The 24,608-nt window shown below is 34.6% G+C and overlaps 1 protein-coding gene across 1 annotated transcript; it reads right to left on the bottom strand.

Annotated features, from left to right (window-relative positions):
* Window positions 1-1,317: 1,317 nt before the first annotated feature.
* On the bottom strand, window positions 1,318-9,901 carry LOC18428174 (protein NRT1/ PTR FAMILY 6.4). Its single transcript, XM_020663554.2, is given in 4 exon segments — window positions 1,318-2,412; window positions 2,485-2,769; window positions 2,772-3,018; window positions 9,684-9,901. Coding segments are annotated over 4 exon segments (777 nt in total). The 5' UTR covers window positions 9,873-9,901; the 3' UTR covers window positions 1,318-2,356.
* Between the last annotated feature and the right edge of the window lie 14,707 nt (window positions 9,902-24,608).

Raw genomic sequence — 24,608 nt, 5'->3', positions numbered from 1 at the left:
GGGATGTCCTTCTGTCACATCCTTTTAATATTAAAAGAGAAAAGAAATTTATATAAAAACCAAAGTGAATACTGTCTTTCTTGGTGGCTACTTTTTGCCTTCATAGGTGTTGTCAACCACTCTTTCTCTCGTCCACTCCGTGGCATTACGATTCCTCCGTCCCTGGCGTTTTTTTTGTACGAAAGGCTACTTTAAGCATAGCTATATAGAATCTACTATAAAATCTCAAAAGGAGTTGTTAACTTAGTTTTGGTGAGTCAAAAAAGAAAAAGGTATTTCTACTAGGATGACGTTTTTATAAGGCCCACGTCTTATTAAAACAAACCACGTCTTATGAAAACAAAATAAAGGCTCATCTCATGGCCCCATTTGAAAAGCTTCCTTATAAAAAATTTGTATGATCCTCTAAAATTAATTTTCAACATTACAATAAATTTTGAAGCTAGAAAAATGGTATGGTTCTTGTGGATATGTGAATACTTATATTTAAAGTGAAATAGATGGTTTGTTGCAATATACGCTATTTTTAGAATTTGAAACCCTAATATTTTTTTACCACCATAATGTTCTAGTTGAGATGATCGATTTAAAAGATTTTCAACACTTGAATTACAATTTTCGATGAGTTATTAGATGAGACTTTACTTAGTTTGTTAGGGCCCATCAAACCATTTTCCAAGGTTAAAATAGATGGTGGGAAAAGCTAAATCCAAAAAATCTCTTTATTTTCACAAAAAAAAAAAAAAAGTCAGATTGATTATCATCATCATAGTTGAGATTAACAAAACTCCAAAAACTTTAGATTGGAAGTCCATCTTTAAGATGATATTTGAAAGGAGGCCGCACTTCAACAAGTGAGTCGGTCAACTTACCAAACGCATTTCCATGTATTAATTTCAATTTCAGCGCTTAGGGTATAGTTACCTTTCTTCCGTAGCATTCAGAAGTAAATGTGGGTAGAACTTATTGAAGAAATGCGAGCAAGAATACGTACGAAAATAGAAGCATCTAAAATAGTACCTGGTTTTTATGCGGTCAAGCCTGCATATGTAAAAATGTGGGCCTCTTAATAAATATGTTTTTTAGATGGATTTTAAGACTTAAATTTTGTTTTTTAGTTGGATTTTAAGATTTAAATTTTTAAGAACATATAATCTCCAGCATGGAGATCATGAATACGAAAAAATAAATAAATTTTAAATATTGGAAATAATAATTTTAATAATTTCCATTGTTTTAAGATGGGTGCTTTGCACTTTCTAGACCGCATATTTAGAAATGCGGTCCACCCGTTTGAAACAATTTTCATCTAAAATATTTGTATTGAACCTTTGCAACGTTATTATTGATAGATAAGTTTTACAAATACAATGTTAAACATTGATAAATACATAGATACATGGGAGTCCTAGACATTAAACACCTTTATTGTGCTTTTAAATGTCGCTGACACTGAGATAACAGGTAGGGCCTATCTTCTCCACTCACTTACCCAAACCAAAGATTAAGAGAGATATGGTGTCGCTCACATGTCACACCTTCACGCAGACATGGTTGTTGTTATTGAGGTCCCCCATCCCCAACTCTCCGACTCCGACGTCCTCCGCCCCTTTCATCATACACTTGGTATGTGAGTCGACCCACCGAGGTTGCTCCTTGTAGTCGTGGCCCCTCGCAAAGGTCATAAAAACCAGCAAGTTGAGGGTACTGAGCACCGCAAGCATCCAGTAAAAATAGTCGAGCTTGCCTTTGTCCAAGTTGTTCTTGATCCATGCACCACCAGTGGCCCAGTCGACCAAGTGCACTAACAAGCTGCTCACAAAAAAACCCATGGAGATGCTGCTCAGGAACAATCCTGTGCTCATAGATTTCATCCTCTCGGGCGCTTCCCTGATGAAGAACTCCAGTTGCCCCACGTATGCGAACGCCTCGCCAGCGCCCACCAAGAAGTATTGCTGCACAAGCCATAATACTCTGAGAGGGGGACTGGTGATGGACCGGCGTCGTCTGTGCTCGAATAGGCTTGCGGTGACCATTGCAGCGATGGAGAGAGTGAGCCCCGTGCCGATTCGCTGCAGACTAGTGATGCCGTGCGTGCGCCTGGTGAGGCGGCGAGCAAGGGGGACAAAGACTCGCTCGTTTAGGGAAGTGAAGAGGAGGATGGAGAGGAAGAGGAAAACGGAGAGTGAGCCTGCAGGGATCTCGAAGCCATGGCCACCCAAGTGGCGGTTGAGCCTGGTGGCCTGTTCAACTGAGAAGGTGGTCATCTGCGAGTACACTGTCCAGAAAAGGATGCAGGTTGACCAAATTGGGATTAGCTTCGCCACCATCTTCACCTTCTCCACGTCTGTCACCGTCACCATCGATTTTGTGCCATTCTCCGAGGCAACGATCGCAGCCTTGTCGAGCCATCTGTTCAACATTGATCCATTAGTAAAATGAACCTCAACATTCTGAAATGCATAATTAAGTGCAAGATCTCACCGGAACCGATCTGTGCGGGCACCTTGGCATCAAGGAATCCATTCAAGAGGGCAGGATTGAGGGGAAGAAACATTTTCCTGTTTTTCCACGCCTTGGCCACAACAGATGCTATAACAGTGAGGGGGCTACCCCTCGGCCTCCTGAAGCGGTACCATCTCGAGCCGACAAGGAAAACGATCACAGCAAGAACCATTGTCATTCCAGAGATTCCGTACCCCCATGCTCTGCCCACATTGTCTTGCACATACACCAGCACAGTAACAGTAAACAGAGACCCAAGGCTTAGAAGCGATTGAAGAAGAAAATCATGGCTTTCTCTTCTTTCGAGTCACGAACATCAAATTGGTCCGAGCCGAACCCGGAGACCGTCGATTTAATGCCTCCACCTCCAATAGCAATGGTGTAGAGAGCAAGATACAACAGGATGAGCTGCGAGCCGCTAGCCGAGTTGCAGCCCTGACCAGTACCACGGTGATCGCATGGTGGTGGTCTTAGGCCACGCAGCGTTGTGGCCACGGTTAAGACGGTGACCCCCTACAAATTTCCAGGAAAACAAATCCCATTCAAAAACAAACTATGGGATTGTATACCACAAGACCATGCTCCATTTTTATATGGATGCTATTAGATGTCAAATCGAATGACTTAAATGGGTCACGAAGTTCAAAATTTCTTTTCTCCTTTTTCAAATTTTAAATCTTGTCAATGATACATTTACACCCACAGGATTTAAGATGCGACGCACCAGCCTTTTTCAAATTTTAAATGTTTTCAATGATTAAGATGTGATCGACCAAAATGACTATGACCTTGTCAATAATCTTTTTATATTTTTTTCATAAAATATCTATCTATTGTATTTAAAGTGAGACTAGTTAAGATCTTTTCATGCTCTCTCTCCTGGCTCCTCTCTTCTCTCTCTTGAACATATCATTGTTTCCAGCTTTTCCTCCTCTCTCCCCCTTTTCCATCTGTCTTTCTTTATGATATATTCTCCCATGCTCTCATGCTGTTAGAAGATTTTAGATATTTATGGATCATAAATATTAGGATGCCGTTTGTATAGAGTCGAGATTCTAAACATTCAAAGTAAAATGCACCTTCAATGTTCGAAATATTTTTGATAGCTTTAGAATATATTTGTATTTTTAATTATAAAATTTAAAGCTTAAAAAATAGTGTAAATCCAACAGATCTATTAAAACTTGAAAATCTGGAAAATTGACCCTAAATAAAAAATAAGATATTATCTCTTTATAAAATCAAGATTTAGTAATATAAATTTTTTTTGTAAAATTGAAAATAATATAAGATTTTCACATTGATACTATCTCTTCCTAATTGAGTAATACGTCAATTATAATCACATTGTTTTGTATAATTAGAAAATATGATTGAGTAAAATTGACGGTAATATAAGAAAATCTAAACTGCATTTTAAGGTTTTGTAATTATAAATTTATAATTTCTATAAAACCATGTGATTAGTATCTTTGCTCTTTGATATTCTTAACTAATATTTTTTAAATATTAAAATTTCAATTATTGAAATTTATTTATGTTCTAATATTCCTATGTTCCTCTTGCTTTCTCTTGCTGTTTTCTATCTATGTCGCTCCTAATCTCTTGGTTTTGAGATAATACTTTTGTTTATATATTATCAGGTGTTCCTCTTTAATATTTTTTATAAAAATAGTATATTTATGCTATTCTTTCTTTTAGTATTCTATACAAAATTTTTAATTTCTTCATTATTAATATTTAGTTTTAAATATCATCTATGATATATTTCATTTCTTTTGATTGTTATTTTTAAAATTCAAAATATACTATTTATAAAACTATAATTGTTTTTTATTTTGTAATGTTTGAAAATTTCATATGCTTTTAGTTACGATTTTATGTTTTAAATATTATCATATTTTCTTATTTAAAATATTTCTATCAATATTATGTATAGGAATTGTACTAAACATTGGATTTTGTAATTTTTTATAATTTCTATGTTTTCAAGTACAATTGTCATGTTTTATTGACCCTTGCTTTATTTTTTATTTAAATAACGTATTGGTTTTATTTTTTGAATTTTTGAAAAGTATAGATATATTTGCTAATTTTATATTTTAATATTTTTTATGACTATATTTTAAGATTTTGTAATTATGAAGTTGTAAATTCTATAAAAACATGTGATGTGATTAGTATGCTTGCTTAAGTTTTTCAATATTCTTGAGGGATATTTTTTAAAATTTCTAATTAAAAAAGAATTGTTTAATTTTTTTTATGTTCCTATCTCCTCAGCCTGTCTCTTCTATTTTTCATTGGCATTGTGTCGCTCCTATCTCTTGGTTTTGAAATAATAATTTTGTTAATATCTTATAATGTACAACTTTTTTAATATTTTTATGAACATAGCATATTTACCTTATTTCTTATTATAGTATTCTTTGCAAAATTTTGAACTTCTTAATTGTTACTCTTTTAAAAAAGAAATGTCTATGATATATTTCATTTCTTTTGATTGTCATTTATTTAAAATTTAAAATATAATATTTAGAAAACTAGCATTGTATTTTATATAGAAAATTTAACTATTTATATGTTTCAAAAGTTGTTTCTCATGTCTTTTTAATTTATGACACTTTGATCTTTCTTATGCTATGTCCTAAGACCATTTCTGTGACCATCACCTATTCAATAAAAGGGAAGGATATTGTTATTTATTAACAGTAGTATGAAATGAAAATTTATGAAATTAGTAAATAAATTTGTATAGTGCATTTAAAAATAAAAATGTCTTCTTTCATTTTCAATTGCGTACCATTAAGAATTCAACACTTAGAATTGTAGAGCAAAGTGCGGTAATCAGTCATTTTTTTCTCGAGCCTTACCTCATATCCTCGTCCGAACATTACTTTTGACATCCGAAATCTTCGTAATGGCTCTAAACTTAATTTCCAACACTGAGAATTTTGAAACTAAAAATATATAACAGATCTTGCAGATATGTGGACATTTATTTTTAAGGCGAAATAAATGATCCACAAGATTTGTCGCATTATTTTTAGAATTTGAAATCCTAATTATTTTTGTACAACCGTAATTTTCACGCTTATATGATTGATTTATAGGTTTTTCAACACTTGAATTGAAAATTTTGATGAGTTATGAGGTGAGGCTTTACTTATTTTGATAGGGATGCAGCCTTATCAAACCATTTTTCTTAAATAAATTTCATTTATGCAACTATAATGCCTGAACTTTAGCATTTTTAAAATGAAATAATACTCTAGTAATTGTTTGCTTGGTTTATCTTCAAGGAAAAAAACAGGTTATTTGATTGTTTTTTATGTGGTGAGGATTTTTTTTTTTTTTTGATTGAGTGTTAAAATTTTGGGAAAAGTTTACATAGAGTCGAGGCTCTTAACAATCAAATTAGAGCCTACTTCAAAATTTTCACTAGAAGAGGTTATTTTGATACCCAAATATCATCAAATTGGTCATCTTGACATCAAGATGCATGGACATGAGAGAAAAATGGATTTTAAGTTTTAGAGATAGTATGTTTTGTAATGCATTTTTGGACCATCAATTTTCAAGTTTTCATAGATCTGTCGATCCACACAATTTTTGAAGCTCTAAACTTTATAAATAAATATGAAAATATGTTTTAAGGCTATCACAAAGATTTTCAGTATTGAAACCACATTTCTTGATACTATTTGAAGGTAGGATCTAATTTGATTGTTTAAAGCCCAGGCTCTATACAAACCGCGTTAGAGCGTTGTTTATATAGAGACACCCCCAAAAATTTTCGCAAATATTTATTGCTTAAAAAGGAAATATTACAACAAATTTACATCATCCGTAATTAAAAGCGAAGATAAAGACACCCCCCTTTTGGCTAAGGCATCAGCCCGTGAGTTGGCATCCCTATAAACCGTGAGTCGGCTTCCCTATAAACATGTTGATATGACACACCGTAAATTTCTCTACCAAATCAAGTATTTCACACCACATTGGTCAAGTGTCCATGGAATTCGTTGCTGCTTTGAGCACCACTTAATGGCATTCATAGAAGGGTGCAGTTTATATAGAGCCTAGGCTCTAAACAATCAAATTAGAGCCTACCTTCAAATAGTATCCAGAAATATAGTTTCAATATTCAAAATCTTTTTGATAGCCTTAAAATATATTTTTATTTATAAATAAAGTTTAAAGCTTTAAAAATAATGTAGATCGAGAGATCTATGAAAACTTGAAAATCTTGAAATTTGACGTTCCAAAAGTGCATTACAAAATACACTATTTTCACTTGAAATCCATTTTTTTATCATGTCCATGCATCTTGATATCGAGATGATGAATTTGAGGATATTTAGGCATCAAAATAATATCTTCTAATAAAATTTTTGAGGTAGTATCGAATTTGATTGTTGAGAGCCTTGGCTCTATATAAACTTTTCCCTTCATAGAATCCCCCTCAATCACACACAAGCTGCCTGCGGTTTTTGCTTTGAAGAGTTTCAGACCTTGAAGCAAAGTTGCTAACTCAACATAATTAGCCGTGGCTCTACTCACAGGATCTGAGAAACCGAAAATGACTCTCCCCATAAAATCTCACACTACCCCCGAATACCTGCATCTCTAGGGCTTTCATAAGTGCTACCATCGAAGTTCAACTTATAAGAACCCTTTGACGGTGGCACCCATCTACCAACCGACCTACTAATATTCATTCTAACTAGGCAAGATTGGGAAGATTCAAAAGTACATCCACCTGCGAAACTTCATGATACTCTTTTGTATGCTAAGCCGACTCCAAATGGTATAAAATGCTTTATTAAGAACCCTCTCAAAAGGCACAACATTACTATTAAATATCCTCCTGTTCCTTTCCAGCCATACTTCCCATAACACAGCCCCTCTAACCTCCTTCCAAATAACATCACCCATATTATAAAAGAAAGGAAAGTTAAGAATAGAGACGATGCCCAATGCACCTTGGGCTAAGGCAGTACTAACTCCAAAAAGGCTTATAAAACCATTCCCAATTTTGGTTGTAAAAAAACAATGGACAAGAAGGTGCGCACAAGATTTCGCATCCATTTTATATAAGAGACATACGTTTGGAAGGATCATACCTCTCTTTATTAGATTGTCGACTGTAAGAACCTTCTCCTGTGCAGCCAACCAAATGAAAACCTGCACCTTGTGAGGTATAGGCATCTTTCACACTTGTGCTACCTAAGGTAACGGGATCATCTCCATCTATCATGGAACAATAATGCATAAATAGACTTCATTGTAAACAGTCCATCCATTTCTACATCCCAAATGATCTCAACATCCATCTCCCTAGCAAGATAGACCATCTCGAGCTCCCCCAAAAGAGTAGTATATTGAGATAAGAGCCTATCAACTAATCTATTTTGCACATTCCACACCACCTGATTTTTCACTATTGAATAGATTTCATTCACTTTTGCATGTGGGGAGAATTTTTAATGCAAGTGACGTGGGAGATATCCTCTTCTAAATCACGTTTTACACGTGTTCAATGCATTAATTGCTTTTTACTTTTTCTATTTTTTAAAAAAATTATGTTAGGCTACACATACATGTAAGTATTTATTAAATGTACTCATTTCATCATTATAAGATGTAGAATAGATACTTCTATAAGATATTAGTGTTCATGGATGATGTCATACTTTATGTGGATGATGTTAATTTTCACTATAATTAATAAGTGATCTTCTTTCTATCATTAATTTTTACTTTGCTATTGAATAATTACCTAAAATATCCCTAGATAAAAATTTACTACATTATAGGATATCAATATTAAATATCCAACTAAATTGAGTATATTAAGTAATTACTCATATGTATGACTACCCTAATATAAACCCATTTTTAAATTTATTGTTCGTTTTGATAAATACTCCTTTGCATAAAAACGTAAAAAAATTGTTGTCAATCAAGCCATCCGTAGTAGATCACCTAATCAAAATTTACCTTTGATAATCATAACTTGTGCGACCACAAAAAAAACAAAAAAAAAAAAATTTGAAAGGGGTGGATTACTAAAAGCATGGCGGAGAAGATAGTTCTCATATAATTTTTAGGCAGAAGCCTCACGGTCATGTGGCAAATTCCTAAGAATAACACAGAAGAGAGAGATCCACTATTTTTAAAGGAAAATCCACATGGATAAATATAAAGCCTATTTGTAAAAAAAAATAGGGAAAGGGCATATTGTTCACTTATTCCCTTGGGGTAAATAACTACCTGAATTTTACAACCTAAAATCTTGGGGATTCACCTAAAAATCCATTATATAATTATTTTAGAAAAACAATTGATTTCCTTAATGCTTAGATCATATAATTTAAAATTATAAGGCATGTGCATACATCCGAGTTTAAAGCATACTTTCCCTTTTAAAAGGTTAAAGAGCACAACCCCAATTTAGGAGCCTAAAAAGTACCCATGACTTGAGTTTTACCCAGGAGGGAGTGAAAGTATTAAGTTTAGGAGCATAAAATCTAAATTTTGATGACAAATGCCCCACTCTCCAATAAACATAAAAACAAGGGAACGATAGTTTACTGTTGCCCACTCCAAACCAAGTGCTAGTCTCAAGCACGTTCACACATTCTCATATAATGAGACAATCGAGTAAGAGTCAGTCCTTCCTAAGGTATTTCTCTTTTCAATTATCGCCGTACCTTCTCTCTCCAACTATAGCGCTCTCGTTTTCTCTCACCATTTTTTATTGGGAAAAATTTATATAGAGCCGAGGCTCTAAACAATCAATTTAGAGATAAGAGGTTGTTTTGATACCTAAATATTTACAAATTAATCGTCTCAAGATTAAGATGCATGGATTTCAAGTTTTGAAAATAGTGTATTTTGTAACACATTTTTCGGCCGTCAATTTTCAAGATTTTCATTTTTTTATAGATCTGTCGATCTACTCTTTTTTTGTAGCTTTAAACTTTATAAATAAAGATAAAAATATATTTTAAAGCTATCACAAAGATTTTTAATATTGAAGCCATATTTGTCAACAATATTTAAAAATAGACTTTAGTTTGATTGTTTAGAGCCTAGGCACCGTAAAAATCGCACTTTTTTTATTTGTTGAGATTAAGCTGAAATGATAATAATGATGATGAATATTTTATTGTTACCAGAGCGACAATAGATGCGGAGAGGGCAACCGTCAGATAACGTCCGAGTTTTGCATCGGCCAAGAAGCCTTTGAAGAGCGCGAGGAGATTGAGAGTTCCCATAAAGTTGGTGACAGTGGTTGCAGACTTGGAAGTGGAGATATGCAAATCCCCCACCAAATATGTCACCAAATTCATCGATATTCCCATGACGCATATTCTCTACGACAGTTCCGTCCCTACATTACCACAATCATCAAATAAATTCATATTTTCACAATTAAACACCCTCTTATTCACGCTTTCTTGTACTCTCTCCCCTAGTGAGATCTCACACGCTCTTGTACAATTGCACGAGTTTGAACAGACCCCCTCTCTCTATCTCTCTCACACACGGATAGGGAGCGTGGGTATCACCTAATATTAGGCCGGCGGCCAACCATCCTCCTGTTCTGGACTTGTCGGCCGGATCTCCTTTGTGGTCTATCGCCTCATCCGGTTCGTCACCATATCCTCCTCCAATATAACCCTGCGCCCAAATCAAACAGAGAAAAAAAACCATTAAACGCGCTTCCGTCTGATTACCTGAAACCAAGATGAAAAGTTTCTTAAATCATGGTAGTACCATTGTCAAGATCCACACCAAGAAGAAACACGCCGATAGAGAGAGAGAGAGAGGAGGAGATGTTTGTATTATGGGCGTTGAGTTCAAGGGAGTGTCGTTTCGTTAAGAGAGAAGGGGGACTGGTTTAAATGGGAAGGGAGTATGTTGTTATTATCTTGTATATAAATGCAGTTGTATTTTTTCAAGGAAATATTTGTGGGTAAGATGTGTCATGGCCCCTTTGACCATGTACGCGGCTTACATTTTTTTTTGGAATTTTTCTGTTTCCGTCCCTTGTTTTTTTTCCTTTTTTAGTTTTTTCTCCTTTTTGACAAAAGTTAACGTTTATTACTTAATAAATTGTTTATATTGCAGATCTAGCCAAGTTGCTATTCATTGTACCTGAGCGCTCAAGTCAGCAGTGGAAGTCTGTCGCCCATCAAACTATCGGTAGAGGGGTGCTGCTTTACTATATTATATGCAAAAAAACAAACAAAAAAAGACTGACCGAAGGGCTAGACGAACTGACCGACTGAAGAGAAGGAAAGGATTGACTGACCAAAGGGAAGGAAAGGATAGACCTGTTAAACGAGCTAAAGGGAAGCCCTTAGTCCTCCTACGCCGCGTAGCTCGGTTACGTTCGAGCATCAAAAACCGAATTCTAAACCTTCTGCTCCCAAATTAACTAATGAGTCAGCCACTATATTTTTTTCCCGAAACACATGATGAATATCTCAGGTTCAGCCCTCCAACAAAGCAAATAGATCTAAGAGTTTTTCCTTTTCTTTTGAAAAACACACGTTCAATCGCCTTTATTTATCTCCACGTGAATCAACGTCTACCATTCCCTCACGCTTGGCGCCAATGAGTTTTTGTTCGTAATTTTCCTTGGATATCGTGGGATAAGATTTGCTGACCCTAGGGCAAAGACTGAAGCAAAGCACTCGAAAGCAAAGCTAAGCACAAGGCAAAGACTTTCTCTTTTGAACGACTTTTCTGTCAACGAACTCATATTAATGCTAAGACTCGTCGCAAGGCAAGTGAAGAAAAAGGGACGATGCGAGTGCAAGAACCAAGCAACGGGAGAGCGTGTTAATGCAAAAGCCATTGCACGGTAGCGCATCCGTTTTCTTGCTGCACGAAAGCCGTTGCGCGGTAGCACATACGTTTTCTTGCTGGGTAAAAAAGCAAACCAACGAATTTGAGCAAGAAAACAGATGTGCTAGTGGCACGTTAGGTCCTTGCTTCTTGAAAGAAAACGGATGCACTAGTGGCATGGCGCGTTAGCGCCCTTGCTTCTTGCTTTCAAGCCAGCGAAGAAAACGGCTTTCGAACCTACGCTTGTTGGGCTATTCTAGAATGAGATTGAACTTCTCATGGGGATTTGCCCCAACTCCCACAACCTAGAGATAATGAAAAAAGGCCCAACACTAGGACTGACCTAGCAGCCTAGCCCTGCGGCTATGAAGGGACCGACCCTTTACTGAAGATCTCAGCTCTCCTCTCGGAGGCACTTCTTTTGACTCTTCGCTCCATGCCCTCTATCTCTTTCGATCAATAAAGGTTGGTGATTAGCTGGAAGTTGGTAGCTGCCTCCCTCCCAACTGGAGGATCAACCAAGATCCCCCTTACTAGACACAGGTAAATCCGCTCTTAGGATTTGACTGACATGGGAAGGCATCCTTTGATCTGACCTGACTCAAACCGGGAGGATTCTTTTACTCTTTCTCGTCCACTCAATCTCTTAACCCGCCACGGAACTACCGATCCCAAAACGGGTAGAGCAGTAGGTCCTCTCCTTCTTATCTTCGCCCGCCCTATCCTCTATTTCTTCAAGGGGCCCAATCTATCTATAGAATATAAGTCCTATAAATGGCTCTAGCGGCTATTTCACTGTACGATATTATCTTCTATGGGCCCCCGAGCTACGCGAAGGCACCACCCCGGCATCAGAAAGAGAGGCGGCCGAAGGCCATGAAAAGGGAAGGACCCTTCTTCTTTTTATGATTTTCGAAGAAAGACGTAGGTTCAGAGCTAGACCGACTACTCCAAGAGCAATCATCCATAAACCGGTCACTGGCACAAATAACATAGAGAGATGTATGTAACCTAACCAATGGAAATTGCACGCCCTCATCTTTGGGACCAGAAGCGGTTAGTAGTAACAAATAGTTCTCTTAATCGGTGAAAAGCAAAAGCACGGAATAACTTTTTCCATCTTCGAATTCAATCTTGTGAACTAATCGAGACAAAAATAGGAGAAGGAGATATGAACAGAGAGGAATAACCAATCGATGAACGAACATGAAACCATTATTTTTCAATAGAGGTACGGGAAAGGGTTGGGGGCAATGAAGTCGGTGAAGTGGTCAGATTTTGTGTTCCAACCATTGCTGGATGTGATTCCAAGAGCCAAACGAGAATGAATACCCAACATAATAGTCAAGACCGGGCTCCCTAATGGAATGTTTAACTGATCCATTCCTGATTGATCGAATTCGTACGGAAGTTGTAACATGGGAAAACCCCAAAAAACACGACTTATTTGAATAACCCGGTGACCTACCAAATGTAGAAGTAGGATTTTTGGCAAGCAAGAAGCACTTAAATAATACGATTCGAGTGTACCATCTTCTTTCTCATTTCGAGGAAAAGGATCCGAAGGAAAAGGAAATAACGAAGGGATCCGAATAGGACCTAAATGGGAATAACATGAAAAGTCTTTTTCAAAACCTATCATTAAGGGAGTTACGACGATATACAAGAGGAATGGACAAAAACTCGTGATTGGTGTGGAGGGTAAGAAACGTTTATGAAATAGTTCAAGAAAGAGTCGTCTCATTTCCTTACTTCTTCGCTCTTTCTAATTAATTCACTTCAAGGCTGGTTCTGAATGCCGTAACATATTAATAAATAACCTCCACTGTACATACCTTTCAGTGTGGCCACTAAAGAATAGTTTAGCTTATACACTAAACTAAATTATATGCGCTTACAAAAAGACTAACCTACTAGAGGGAAGAACTAAGAAAGAGAGATGTGCCTAAGGCGGCATGCAAGCCAAGCAAACTGTGCACGCTAAGAGAAGAGGAGAGATGTTCACCTTTACTACCACAAGAAAGCTGCTTCGTGGGCCCGTCACTTCGTTCGTACTTGGCTTAGGTTAGCAACTTACTTGGCTTGCTTATATGGCCTCGCCGCCCGCCGCTAACAGAAGCTAAGCACTTGAAAAGTGGCGGTGCGCTAAGAATCGTTGCTTCTGTCAGCCTTTCTATGCAATAGTCCACCAGTAGCGGAAGAGAAGATTAGTACCAGTACATACAACATCCAGTTCTTACAGCAACTCTTTCTTACCAATAAAATAGTACAACAGCTGTATCTTATAGCCCGGCGTGGCGGGTCTTTGAAGATAGATAGCCGCCCCATTCGCCTTTTTCATTCAATAGAAGAAAATTTGACTATTATATAGATAAGGACTAGGTGGGTGAGTCCTCACTGACCTGAGTTATTTCAATCACCTAGCAGGCAGCTAAAGTCAAGGCGTATCATCAGATTTTACTAAGAAGGAACTCGAAGTGAGATGGTCTTGCGCAACGCAACGAGAGTTTTCCCTCTATCATCTTCTATCTGATAGACTTGGTAAAAGGGCCCCTCCATTCCCTGGATCGACCGCAACTGCTATGTTTTAACGAAAATTTTCATTTGTCATGGACCTAGCCTAGCCTTCATCAATCACACGCAAGCAGAGCACCCAACTATGGCAAGGCCTCCTTAATGGTTAGGTTAGTCAGCCCGAGACGTGTTCATTGACAAAACCGTCGTAGGAATGGAGACCTTTCAATGGAGCGGAGGATAACGGATCAACGAGAAAGCGCCCTACTCACTACAAACAAATACACCACAAGATCGAACTACACTCATGCCTCTCTTGCATCAAGTTGACAGCCACCCACCCCCCCTTATGTAGTTCTTCGATAAATCATGTACGTAGGTAGGGCCCTCCTTTATTATTGGTAGATCATGAATAACTAAACCAATTTGCACCAGGCGCATTGTGCTTTCCCTTGCCTAGATCTTTTTCTAAGTAAAGTAATGGTGACCCATCGAAGACTGGAGCCTCGTAACATGTTGACAAAGGCCACTAGTACAGTAGTGGGGATGACTTTGCCTCCCTCACAGCGGCAAGGCAAGCAACGAGCAAAGCCAGTGGTAGCAACGTCAAAGCATTCTCAAACGAGTGCTTCACAACAGCAAAAAAAAAGCTAGGAAGCGTAGGCTCAAAAGTCGTTTTCTTCGTTGGCTCGAAAGTAAGAAGTAAGGGCGCTAATGCGCATTACCACTAGCGCATCTGTTTTCTTGCAAGAAGCAAGGGCTAGCCTAGCGCTAGCGTTAGCGCAACTGTTTTCTTGCAAGAAGCAAGGGCGCTAATGCACTGCTAGCGCTGCGCATCCATTTTCTTGCTTGCATTCGTTGGTTTGGTTTTTTACCTAGCAAGAAAACGTATGCGTAACGGCTTTCGCGTTAGCGCACAACAAGAAAACGGATGCGCTACCACGGCTTTCGTGCTAGCGCGCTCTCCTGTTGCTTGGTTGCTTGGTTCTCGCATCGCATCGCACGCTTCTCAAACTTGTGCTTTTATGTGTTTTGTTGCAAATAAAGCACCCTAAACAATTGTAAGTTGCAAAAAGCCCTCTTTTGGACTTTGACAAGACCTGGCTATCACTAGCAAAGCAAGAGCAAAAAGCCCAGCCATTTGACTTTGCTACCACTGCTAGACTGAATTGGTACGGTAATATTTTCATTCTAGTGGCACAGGACCTTCGATCGACCATGGGGCATATTCTACCCTCGAATCGTTTTTTTCTATTGAAGCGTAAAACCTTCCTTGCAACTCATGTTGCATTTCTTTGAAAGTGACATAATTTGTTCTTTGGTTCTCTAACAAAGGAAAGGCCCCTATACTATGCCATTTGATTGATTAAAGTTTCGTGCTGCTCGCCACTCCCCGAGGCCAAGGACAGGGTCGAATCGTCATTCCAGGATTTGAAGTCGGATACATTTCCATTATGTCACCTAGCTGCCAAAGTCAAATGGTTGTTCTTCCTTCCCCACTCCCTCTTTTTCTACATATGTGGTGGCGAGCGGAGCGCTCTATATGACTGGCTGCGAGTTACCTATCAACTTCTTTATCCCTTGCCTTGCTCAATCTTCAAAGGAAGATTGAAAGTAGCAAGCCACTCCACTACTAGTACAGAGGCCAGATAGAAGAATGCTTCTTTTATATGTTCAGGCGAAGAACATCTCGAGGCTAGCTCTTGTCTTGTAAGCAACCATGCCTATATAATAATAAGAAAGCTTACCAAAGCCAAGGTTGGTCTTGCTAGTAAGCTTACAGTTCAGTTCCAATTTACATGGTTTTGAACTCTTCCTTTCCAGAGATGGTTGCTCATCCAGTCCAGCGCGGTTGTTTCTGCGGCAGTGCGATGCGAATCCAAGGGAGCACTCTAGCAACGAGTAACCTCTGCCATGCGAGAAGATGTGTTGCCATCAAAGCACTCGCGACTATGGCAGAGGTTGCTTGTTGCCTACACTGCCTTCACAACTCCGCGGTCTATTCGATCGGAACCCTGGTTCGAGAACCCTCTCTCATAGATTCCCTTCACCAAGTAATCGCCAGCAATCTGCTCTTATCCCGTGGTGTCAAAGGACGAGTTCCTTTCTTGTCTTGCCCAAAAAGAGTATTTATTCGAGATCTCCCACGGCAAGGCAGTCCTACTACTTTCTTTCTCTCGCTTATCGTTAGTTCGTTTAGCGTCTTTCGGTTGGGGTCTGCCCCGGGGGTTAGGCTACTTGGGTTATCTTTTCTAGTCTTGAAGGCAGTCAATGTGTCAACAATTCTTTTCCCATTAGACTTGTCAATTCTTTTCTTTCCTTCTCTCTTCCCCCTCTACGTTTTTTACAGGGGTGGAGAATACCACTCTATCAATAACAAGAAAAACAAGTAGCAATTCAGTTTCAATTTGAGCTTGGAAGCAACCTGCTATCTATCGATAGGCGAGAACGCTACCTGCTATTATAATATGGCCAGCTTGGAAACATCAGAGGAAGACCATCATCTATACTAACGAGTGTCGTAAGGCCACGCTCCATGCTTATGCACTCTACTCGCTGCCTACGGAACGAGTCACCACAGGGTAAAATCATAGCTTCATTCATTCGTTGAACCTTGGGGATAACCATTTGCATTGAGATTAATTGCCACACCACCTCTATCATACATATATACGACATTACACGACGTGAGAGTGCATGGTCAACACACACCTACAGCGCCTACGTTCCACTTGCAGCCAATTCAACCACAACCTAACTTGCACGATATTCAACAACCGAAGCTACTGGTAGTCCCGGGGGGGACAACATCCTCCTAGACTATAATAAACAGTGTGCAGTACTGAACAACTGCATCATCAATCCTGGCGTGTGTAGCCAACGAGCACTGAGCGAGTGCTATGCATCTTATCACTCCGCTTGGTAGCAAGGTCTAACTATTGGCATGGCAGAGTGCTAGTCAAAAAGCAAAGCACAAGTTTGAGAGTGCTTTGCTTTTTGCAAATAAAGCCCTTTAAACAATTGTAAGTGTAGCCCCAGTGGTAGCTTAGGTTGTCCTAGCAAAGCAACTGGCCAAGTCTTGTCAAAGCCCTCTTCAACTTTAGCTTAAACGTTGCTTGCCTTGCCACTGGCTCGTGTACCTTGGCTGCGCATCAAGGCACTCGCTCCTATGGCAAAGGTTGCTCATTGCTAGAGTGCTTTAGGGTTAGTGTGTTAGAAGAACCCTCTTCTTGCTTGGCTTACGCATTCATTTTGGTCGCTGAGGGTGGGCGGCGTGTTATCATTTCCAGAGCCATGGAATAGCACTAAAAAACGAGCACAATCTGGCCTGCTGTATGTACCAAGCACGCGGGTCCTGGCAAAGCGGCGCTCCTTGATAAGCTCCTATATAAGGGAGATTCTAATGCGGCAGAAGTTTATCCCTATGTGAACTTTGTTGAAACAAGGCGCAGCCACGAAAGATAGAAGGCTGGGTCGACCAAACGAACGTAACTAATAGTAGTACTAATTGTATTAGTACTATTAGTACTAATACTAGTAGTACTAATATAAATACTTAGTAGTACTACTTAGTACTAAGTACTAATAGTACTAGTACTACTATTAGTACTAATAGTATACCACAAGTATTATTAGTACTAATAATATTAATAGTACTACTACTTCGTAGTACTAAGTAATACTAGTAATACTAGTAGCAGTAGTACTAGTAATACTACTATTAGTAGTACTACTACTAATAGTATTACTAGTAGTAATAGTATTAGTATTAGTAGTAATAATAATACTAATAGTATTAGTAGTAATAATAGTACTACTAGTACTACTATTAGTAGTATTTGTAATAGTAGTAGTACTATTAGTACAATTAGTATTACTAATAGTATTATTACTAATAGTACTATAATAAATAGTGTGCAGTATTGAACAACCAAGTCATCGATCTTGGCTTATGTAGCCAACAAGCACTGAGCGTGTGCTTTGAGTGCTACGCATCTTATCGCTCCGCTAGGTAGCAAGGTCTTACTATTGGCATGGCAGGGTGCTAGTCAAAAAGCAAAGCAAAAGTTTGAGAGTGCTTTGCTTTTTGCAAATAAAGCCCCTTAAACAATTGTAAATGTAGCCCCAGTGGTAGCATAGGTTGTCCGAGCAGAGCAAGTGGCCAAGTCTTGTCAAAGCCTTCTTCAAGTTTAGCTTAAACGTTGCTTGCCTTGCCACTAACTCGTGTTGCATGGCTGCGCAACAAAGCACTCGCTTCAATGGCAGAGGTTGCTCATTGCTAGAGTGCTTTAAGGTTAGTGTGTTAGTAGAATCCTCTTCTTGCTTGGCTTGCGCATTCGTTTTGGTCACTGAGGGTGGGCGGTGTGTTATCATTTCCAGAGCCATGGAACAACACTGGAAAACGAGCACAATCTGGTCTGCTGTATGTACGAAGCACGCAGGTTCTGGCAAGGCGGCGCTTCTTGATAAGCTCCTATAGACATTCTAATGCGACAGAAGTTCATCCCTATGCGAACTTTGTTGAAACAAGGCGCAGCCACGAAAGATAGAAGGCTGGGTCGGCCGAACGAACGTAACTAGTAGTAGTACAAATTGTATTAGTACTATTAGTAGTAATACTAGTAGTACTAGTATAAGTACTAAGTAGTACTACTTAATACTAAGTATTAATAGTATTATTACTATTACTACAAGTAGTAATAATAGTACTAGTAAGTACTACTAGTAGTAGTATACTAGTACTACTATTAGTAGTAGTATTATTACTACTACTAAAAGTACTAGTACTACTAAGTACTAATAGAAGTAATACTACTACAATTAGTATTAGTAGTAGTAGTAATATTACTATTATTAGTACTAATATTACTACTATTAGTACTAGTATTAGTACTACTAGTAGTACGATTAGTAGTAATAGCACTACTACTAGTATTAATATTAAGTAGGTCTAATAATAGTAGTTTAATACTACTATTACTACTAGTACTAATAGTAGTACTACTATTAGTATTATTAGTAGCAGTAGTTGTAATAGAAGTACTAGTACTACTATTAGAATTAGTATTATTAGTAATACTACTATTAACACTACCAGTAGTAATATTACTAGTAGTACTATTATTACTAATGCTAATATTTGTAGTAGTACTACTACTAGTACTATTACTAATACTAATATTAATAGTAGTAGTACAACTAGTACTATTATTACTTAGTAATAGTATTATTAGTATTACTACTACTAGTACTAATATTAATACTATTACTATTACTAGTAATAGTAGTACTAGTAGTAGTACTATTACTAATAATAGTACTACTTGTAATATTAGTAGTAAGTAGTACTATTACTAGTACTACTACTAATAGTAGTAATAGTATTATACTATTACTACTAAGTACTATTAGTAGTAGTACTATTACTATCAGTATTAATAATAATACTAATTGTACTATTACTAATAGTACTAATAATACTATTAGGAGTACTATTAATACTAACTAATACTACTACTAGTACTAGTAATAGTAGTACTACTACTAGTACAAATAGTAGTATTAGTAATAGTATTAGTAGTACATTACTAATAGTACTTAATAGTACTAGTACTTACTATTTGTAATATTAGTAACAGAACAAAGTACTAGTACTATTAGTAGTAGTAATACTAATAGTACTAGTAGTAGTATTACTAAAAATACTAGTAGTAGTACTACTAACTAGTACTACTACTATAGTAGTGTTATGACTACTACCAGTAGTACTAACTAATACTATTAGTACTACTTCTACTAGTACTAGTACTAGTAGTACTATTACTATTACTAGTATTACAAATACTACTAATACTATTTTTTATAAAAAAAACAAATCTCAAAACTTTTTGTGAATTAAAAATAAAACTAGTTAAAGGAAATTAATTTGAAGTAATTTTTTGTTAGAAGAATAAATACTGGCACATTTTGGTAACAAAAAATAAAATAAGGGAAAGAAAAATAATTTGTGGATTTTTTTGAAACAAATAAATTGATGTACCTATTGGTAATTAAAAAAAAAAACTCAAGTATTTTTTATATAAAAATAAAATGGGCTACTTTAAGATAATACAAAAGAAGTTGAGGTAAAGGAAAATAATTTGAGGTATTTTTTGGTTAAAAAATAAGTCGAGGTATTTTTTTTGTAACAGATAATAAAATAAGGTAAAGAAAAATAAAAATAATTTGATGTATTTGCTGTGAAAAAAATAAATTGGTGTGCACATTTTTGTAATAAAAATTAAAATGAGGTAAGAAAAAATAATTTTTGGCATTTTTTGATAAAAAATAAACTGAGATGCTTTTTGGTAACAAAAAATAAAACTAAGGTATTTTTCGTTTGAATAATAGATTGAGGTACTTTTTCGCAATAAAACATAAAATAAGGTAAAGAAAAAGTTTCGTGCTTTTATTTGGTAAAAAATAAGTTGAGGTTTTTTATAGAAATAAAAAATAGAAATGAGGCAAAGAAAAATAATTCTAAGTGCTTTTTGCTAAAATAAATAAATTGAGGTACGTTTGGCAAATCAGAATAAACTGAGGTATTTTTCATTTATAAATAAATTGAAGAATTATTTTGTAATAAAGAATAAAATAAGATAAAGAAAAATAATTTGAGGTATTTTTTGGTAAAAAAATATTTGAGTTAACTTTGGGAAATAAAAAATAACATTTGGTAAAGAAAAATATAATGTGGTATTTTTTTGGTAAAAAAATAAATTCAATAACTTTTTGGTAATTAAAATAAACTGAGGTTTTTTTTTTTGTAAACAAATCGGCTGAGGTATTTTTGGTAATGAAAAATAAAATGGGGTAAGGAAAAATAATTTGAGGTATTTTCTTGATCAAATAATAAATTGAGGTAAATTTTGGAAATTAAAATAAACTGAGATATTGTTCATTTTAAGAATAAATTGAGCTACGTTTCGGTACAAATAATGATTAAATATGGTAAGAAAAAGTAATTTGAGGTATTTCTTTGGTTAAAAAAATAATTGGAGGTACTCTTTAGTAATTAAAATAAAATGAGGTGTTTTTTAGTAAGAAAAATAAATTGAGGTACTCTTTGGTCATTAAAATAAACTAAGGTACTTTTTCGTGGCTGAAAAAAAATAAAATGTGGTAAAGAAAAATAGTTTGGGATATTTTTTGGTAAGAAAAAATAAAATGAGGCAAAGAAAAATAATTTGATGTATATTTTGTAAAAGAAACAAATCGAAGTGCATTCTAGTAATAAAAAATAAAATTTCGTAGGGAAAAATATTGTGAGGTATTTTTTGATAAAAAAAATAAATTGAGCTACTTTTTGGTAATTAACAATAAACTGAGGTATTTTTTTTTTGAAAAATAAATTGAGGTACTTTTTGGTAATAAAAAAATAAATTGAGGTGTAGAAAAATAATTTGTGGTATTTTTTCCATAAAAAAATAAGTTGAGGTTTTTTTTGGAAATAAAAAAACAATTAGGTGTAGAAAAATAATTCGAGGTATTTTTCGCTAAAGAAATAATTTGAGGTACTCTTTGCAAATTAAAATAAACTGAGGTATTTTTCATTTGAAAAATAAATTGTGGAATCATTTGGAAATGAAGAATAAAATGTGGTGAAAGAAATAATTTGAGGTACTTTGGGGAAATAAAAAATAATAGCAAGTAAAGATAAATATAATGAGTTACTTTTGATGAAAAAAATAAATCGAGGAACTTTTTGCTAATAAAAAATAAAACTAGTCAAAGGAAACTAATTTGTGGCATTTTTTGATAAAAAATAAACTGAGATGCTTTTTGGTAGGAAAAAATAAACTGAGGTATTTGTCGTTTGAATAATAGATTGAGGTGCTTTTTTGCAATAAAACATAAAATGAGATAAAGAAAAGTAATTTGTGGTATTTCTTTGACATCAAATTATTTTTCTTTGCCTCATTTTATTTTTTCTTGCCAAAAAATATCTCAAACTATTTTTCTTTACCTCATTTTTATTTCCGGTCACCAAAAAGTACCTCAGTTTAATTTAATTACCAAAGAGTACCTCAATTTATTTTTCTTACAAAAAATTACCTCAGTTTATTTTATTTACCGAAAAGGACCACAAATTATTTTTTTAAATTGAATTTTTTTTTTTACAAGAAAAAATACCTCATTATATTTTTCTTTATTTGTTGTTATTTTTCATTTCCCAAAAGTACCTCAAATTATTTCTTTTGCCTCAATTTATTCTTTATTTCCTAATAACAATTTATTTTTCAAACGAAAAATACCTCAGTTTATTCTAATTTTCAAAGAGTACCTCAAGGTATTTCTTTAGCAAAAAATACCTCAGTTTATTCTAATTTGCAAAAAATACCTCAGTTTATTCTTCAAATGAATGCCACATTTTATTTTTAAAACGGAAAATGTCTCAGTTTATTTTAATTACCGAAATTTACCTTGATTTAATTTTTGACCACGAAAATACTTCAAATTATTTTTCCTTGCCCCCATTTTATTTTTTTATTACCAAAAGGTTCCTCACTTTGTTTTTTAACAAAAAATACATCAAATTTTTTTTTCCATTATATTTTTATTTCTTAATAAAGAAAATACCTCAACCGATTTGTTTACAAAAAAAAAATTTCAGTTTATTTTAATTACCAAAAAGTTACTGAATTTATGTTTTCACAAGAAAAAATGCCTCATTATATTTTATTTTTTATTTCCCGAAGCCTCCTCAATTTTTCCTATTTTTTACCAAAAAAATGCCTCGAATTATTTTTCTTTATCTCATTTTATTCTTTATTACCAAATAATTCATCAGTTTATTTGTAAAAGAAAAATACCTCAGTTTATTCTGATTTGCCAAGCGTACCTCAACTTATTTTTTTTTACCAAAAAGCACCTTAAATTTTATTTCTTTATTTCATTTTTGTTCTTTATTTTTGTAAATAACCTCAACTTTTTTTTTTTTTCCAATTAACAGCACCAATTATTTTTCTTTGCCTCATTTTATGTTTTGTTGCAAAAGAGTACCTCAATCTATTATTCAAAAGAAAAGTACCTCAATTTATTTTTTGTTACCAAAAAGTTTCTCAATTTATTTTGCATCAAAAAATTTCGCAAATTCTTTTTTCTTACCTCATTTTATTTTCTATTACAAGAAAGAGCACACCAATTTTTTTTTTCCACAACAAATACAAAATTATTTTTAGTTTTTCTTTACCTCATTTTATTTTCTTTTACAAAAAAAATTCCCCGATTTATGTTCTAACCAAAAAATGCCTCAAATTTTTTTCCTTTGCATCATCTGGTTTTTTTATTATCTAAAGGTAGCCCTTTTTATTTTTATATAAAAAATACCTGAGCGTTTTTTTTTTTTTAATTACCAAAGGGCACCCGTATTTATTATTTTTACAAAAAATCCTCAAATTATTTTTTTTTACGTTATTTTGTTTGTTATTACCAAAAAGTACCTCAATTTAGCCTTTTAACAAAAAACTTTGCCTAAAGTCAGTTTCCTTTAAGTAGTTTTATTTTTTATTGGAAAAAAAGTTTCTCGATTTATTTTTTTCATGAAAAATACCTCATTTTATTTTTCTTCACCTGTTGTTATTTTTTGTTTCCCAAAAGTACCTCAAATTATTTCTTTTGCCTCAATTTATTTTTTATTTCCAAATAATTCCTCAATTTATTTTTCAAACGAAAAATTCCTTGGTTTATTCTAATTTGAAAAGAGTACCTCAAATTATTTCTTTCGCGAAAAATACCTCAGTTTATTCTAATTTGCAAAGAATACCTCAAATTATTTCTTTAGCAAAAAATACCTCGAATTTTTTTTCTTTACCTAATTTTGTTTTTTTATTGTAAAAAATAACCTGGACTTTATTTTTTTACTGAAAAATACCACAAATTATTTTTTTGTACCTCGTTTTATTTTTTATCACAAAATAGTACTTCAATTGTTTTTTCAAATGAAAAATACCTCAGTTTATTGTTAATTACCGAAATGCAGCTCAATTTATCTTTTACCAAAAAATACCTGACATTATTTTATTTTACCAAAATTCACCTCAATTTAGTTTTTTTTTTAGAAAAAATGCATCCAATTTTTTTTCCTTGCCTCATTTTATTTTTTCATACCAAAAAATATCTCAAACTATTTTTCATTATCTCGTTTTTTTTTTGTCACCAAAAAGTACCTCAGTTTATTTTAGCTAAAAAAGAGTACCTAAATTTATCTTTCTTACTAAAAAACACCTCAGTTTATTTTAATTACAGAAGAGTACCTCAAGTTATTATTTTAACAAAGAAATACCTCAAATTACTTTTCTTTGGCATATTTAATTGTTATTTTTACTGAAAAGTAGCTCATTTTATTTTTAAAACGAAAAATGTCTCTTCTTATTTTAATTTCTGAAATTTACCTCAATTTATTGTTTGACCAAGAAAATATCTCAAATTATTTTTCGTTGCCCCCATTTTATTTTTTTCTTACCAAAAAGTTCGTCTCTTTGTTTGTTAACAAAAAATACATCAAACAAGTTTTCTTTTACCATATTTTATTTCTTATTACCAAAACGTTTTTACAAAACAAATAACCTCAGTTTATTTTAATTACCAAAAAGTTACTGAATTTTTGTTTTTACAAGAAAAAATGCCTCATTATATTTTTCTTTACTTGATGTTTTTTTTTATTTCCGAAAGTCTCCTCAATTTTCTCT

Source organism: Amborella trichopoda, chromosome 10, assembly GCF_054954075.1.
Source record: "Amborella trichopoda isolate Santa Cruz 75 chromosome 10, AtrichopodaSantaCruz75HAP2 v2.0, whole genome shotgun sequence".
Taxonomy (NCBI): Eukaryota; Viridiplantae; Streptophyta; class Magnoliopsida; order Amborellales; family Amborellaceae; genus Amborella; species Amborella trichopoda.
The sequence above is the reverse complement of the archived record's forward strand: the minus strand, read 5'-3'. Positions and strand labels throughout refer to the sequence as shown.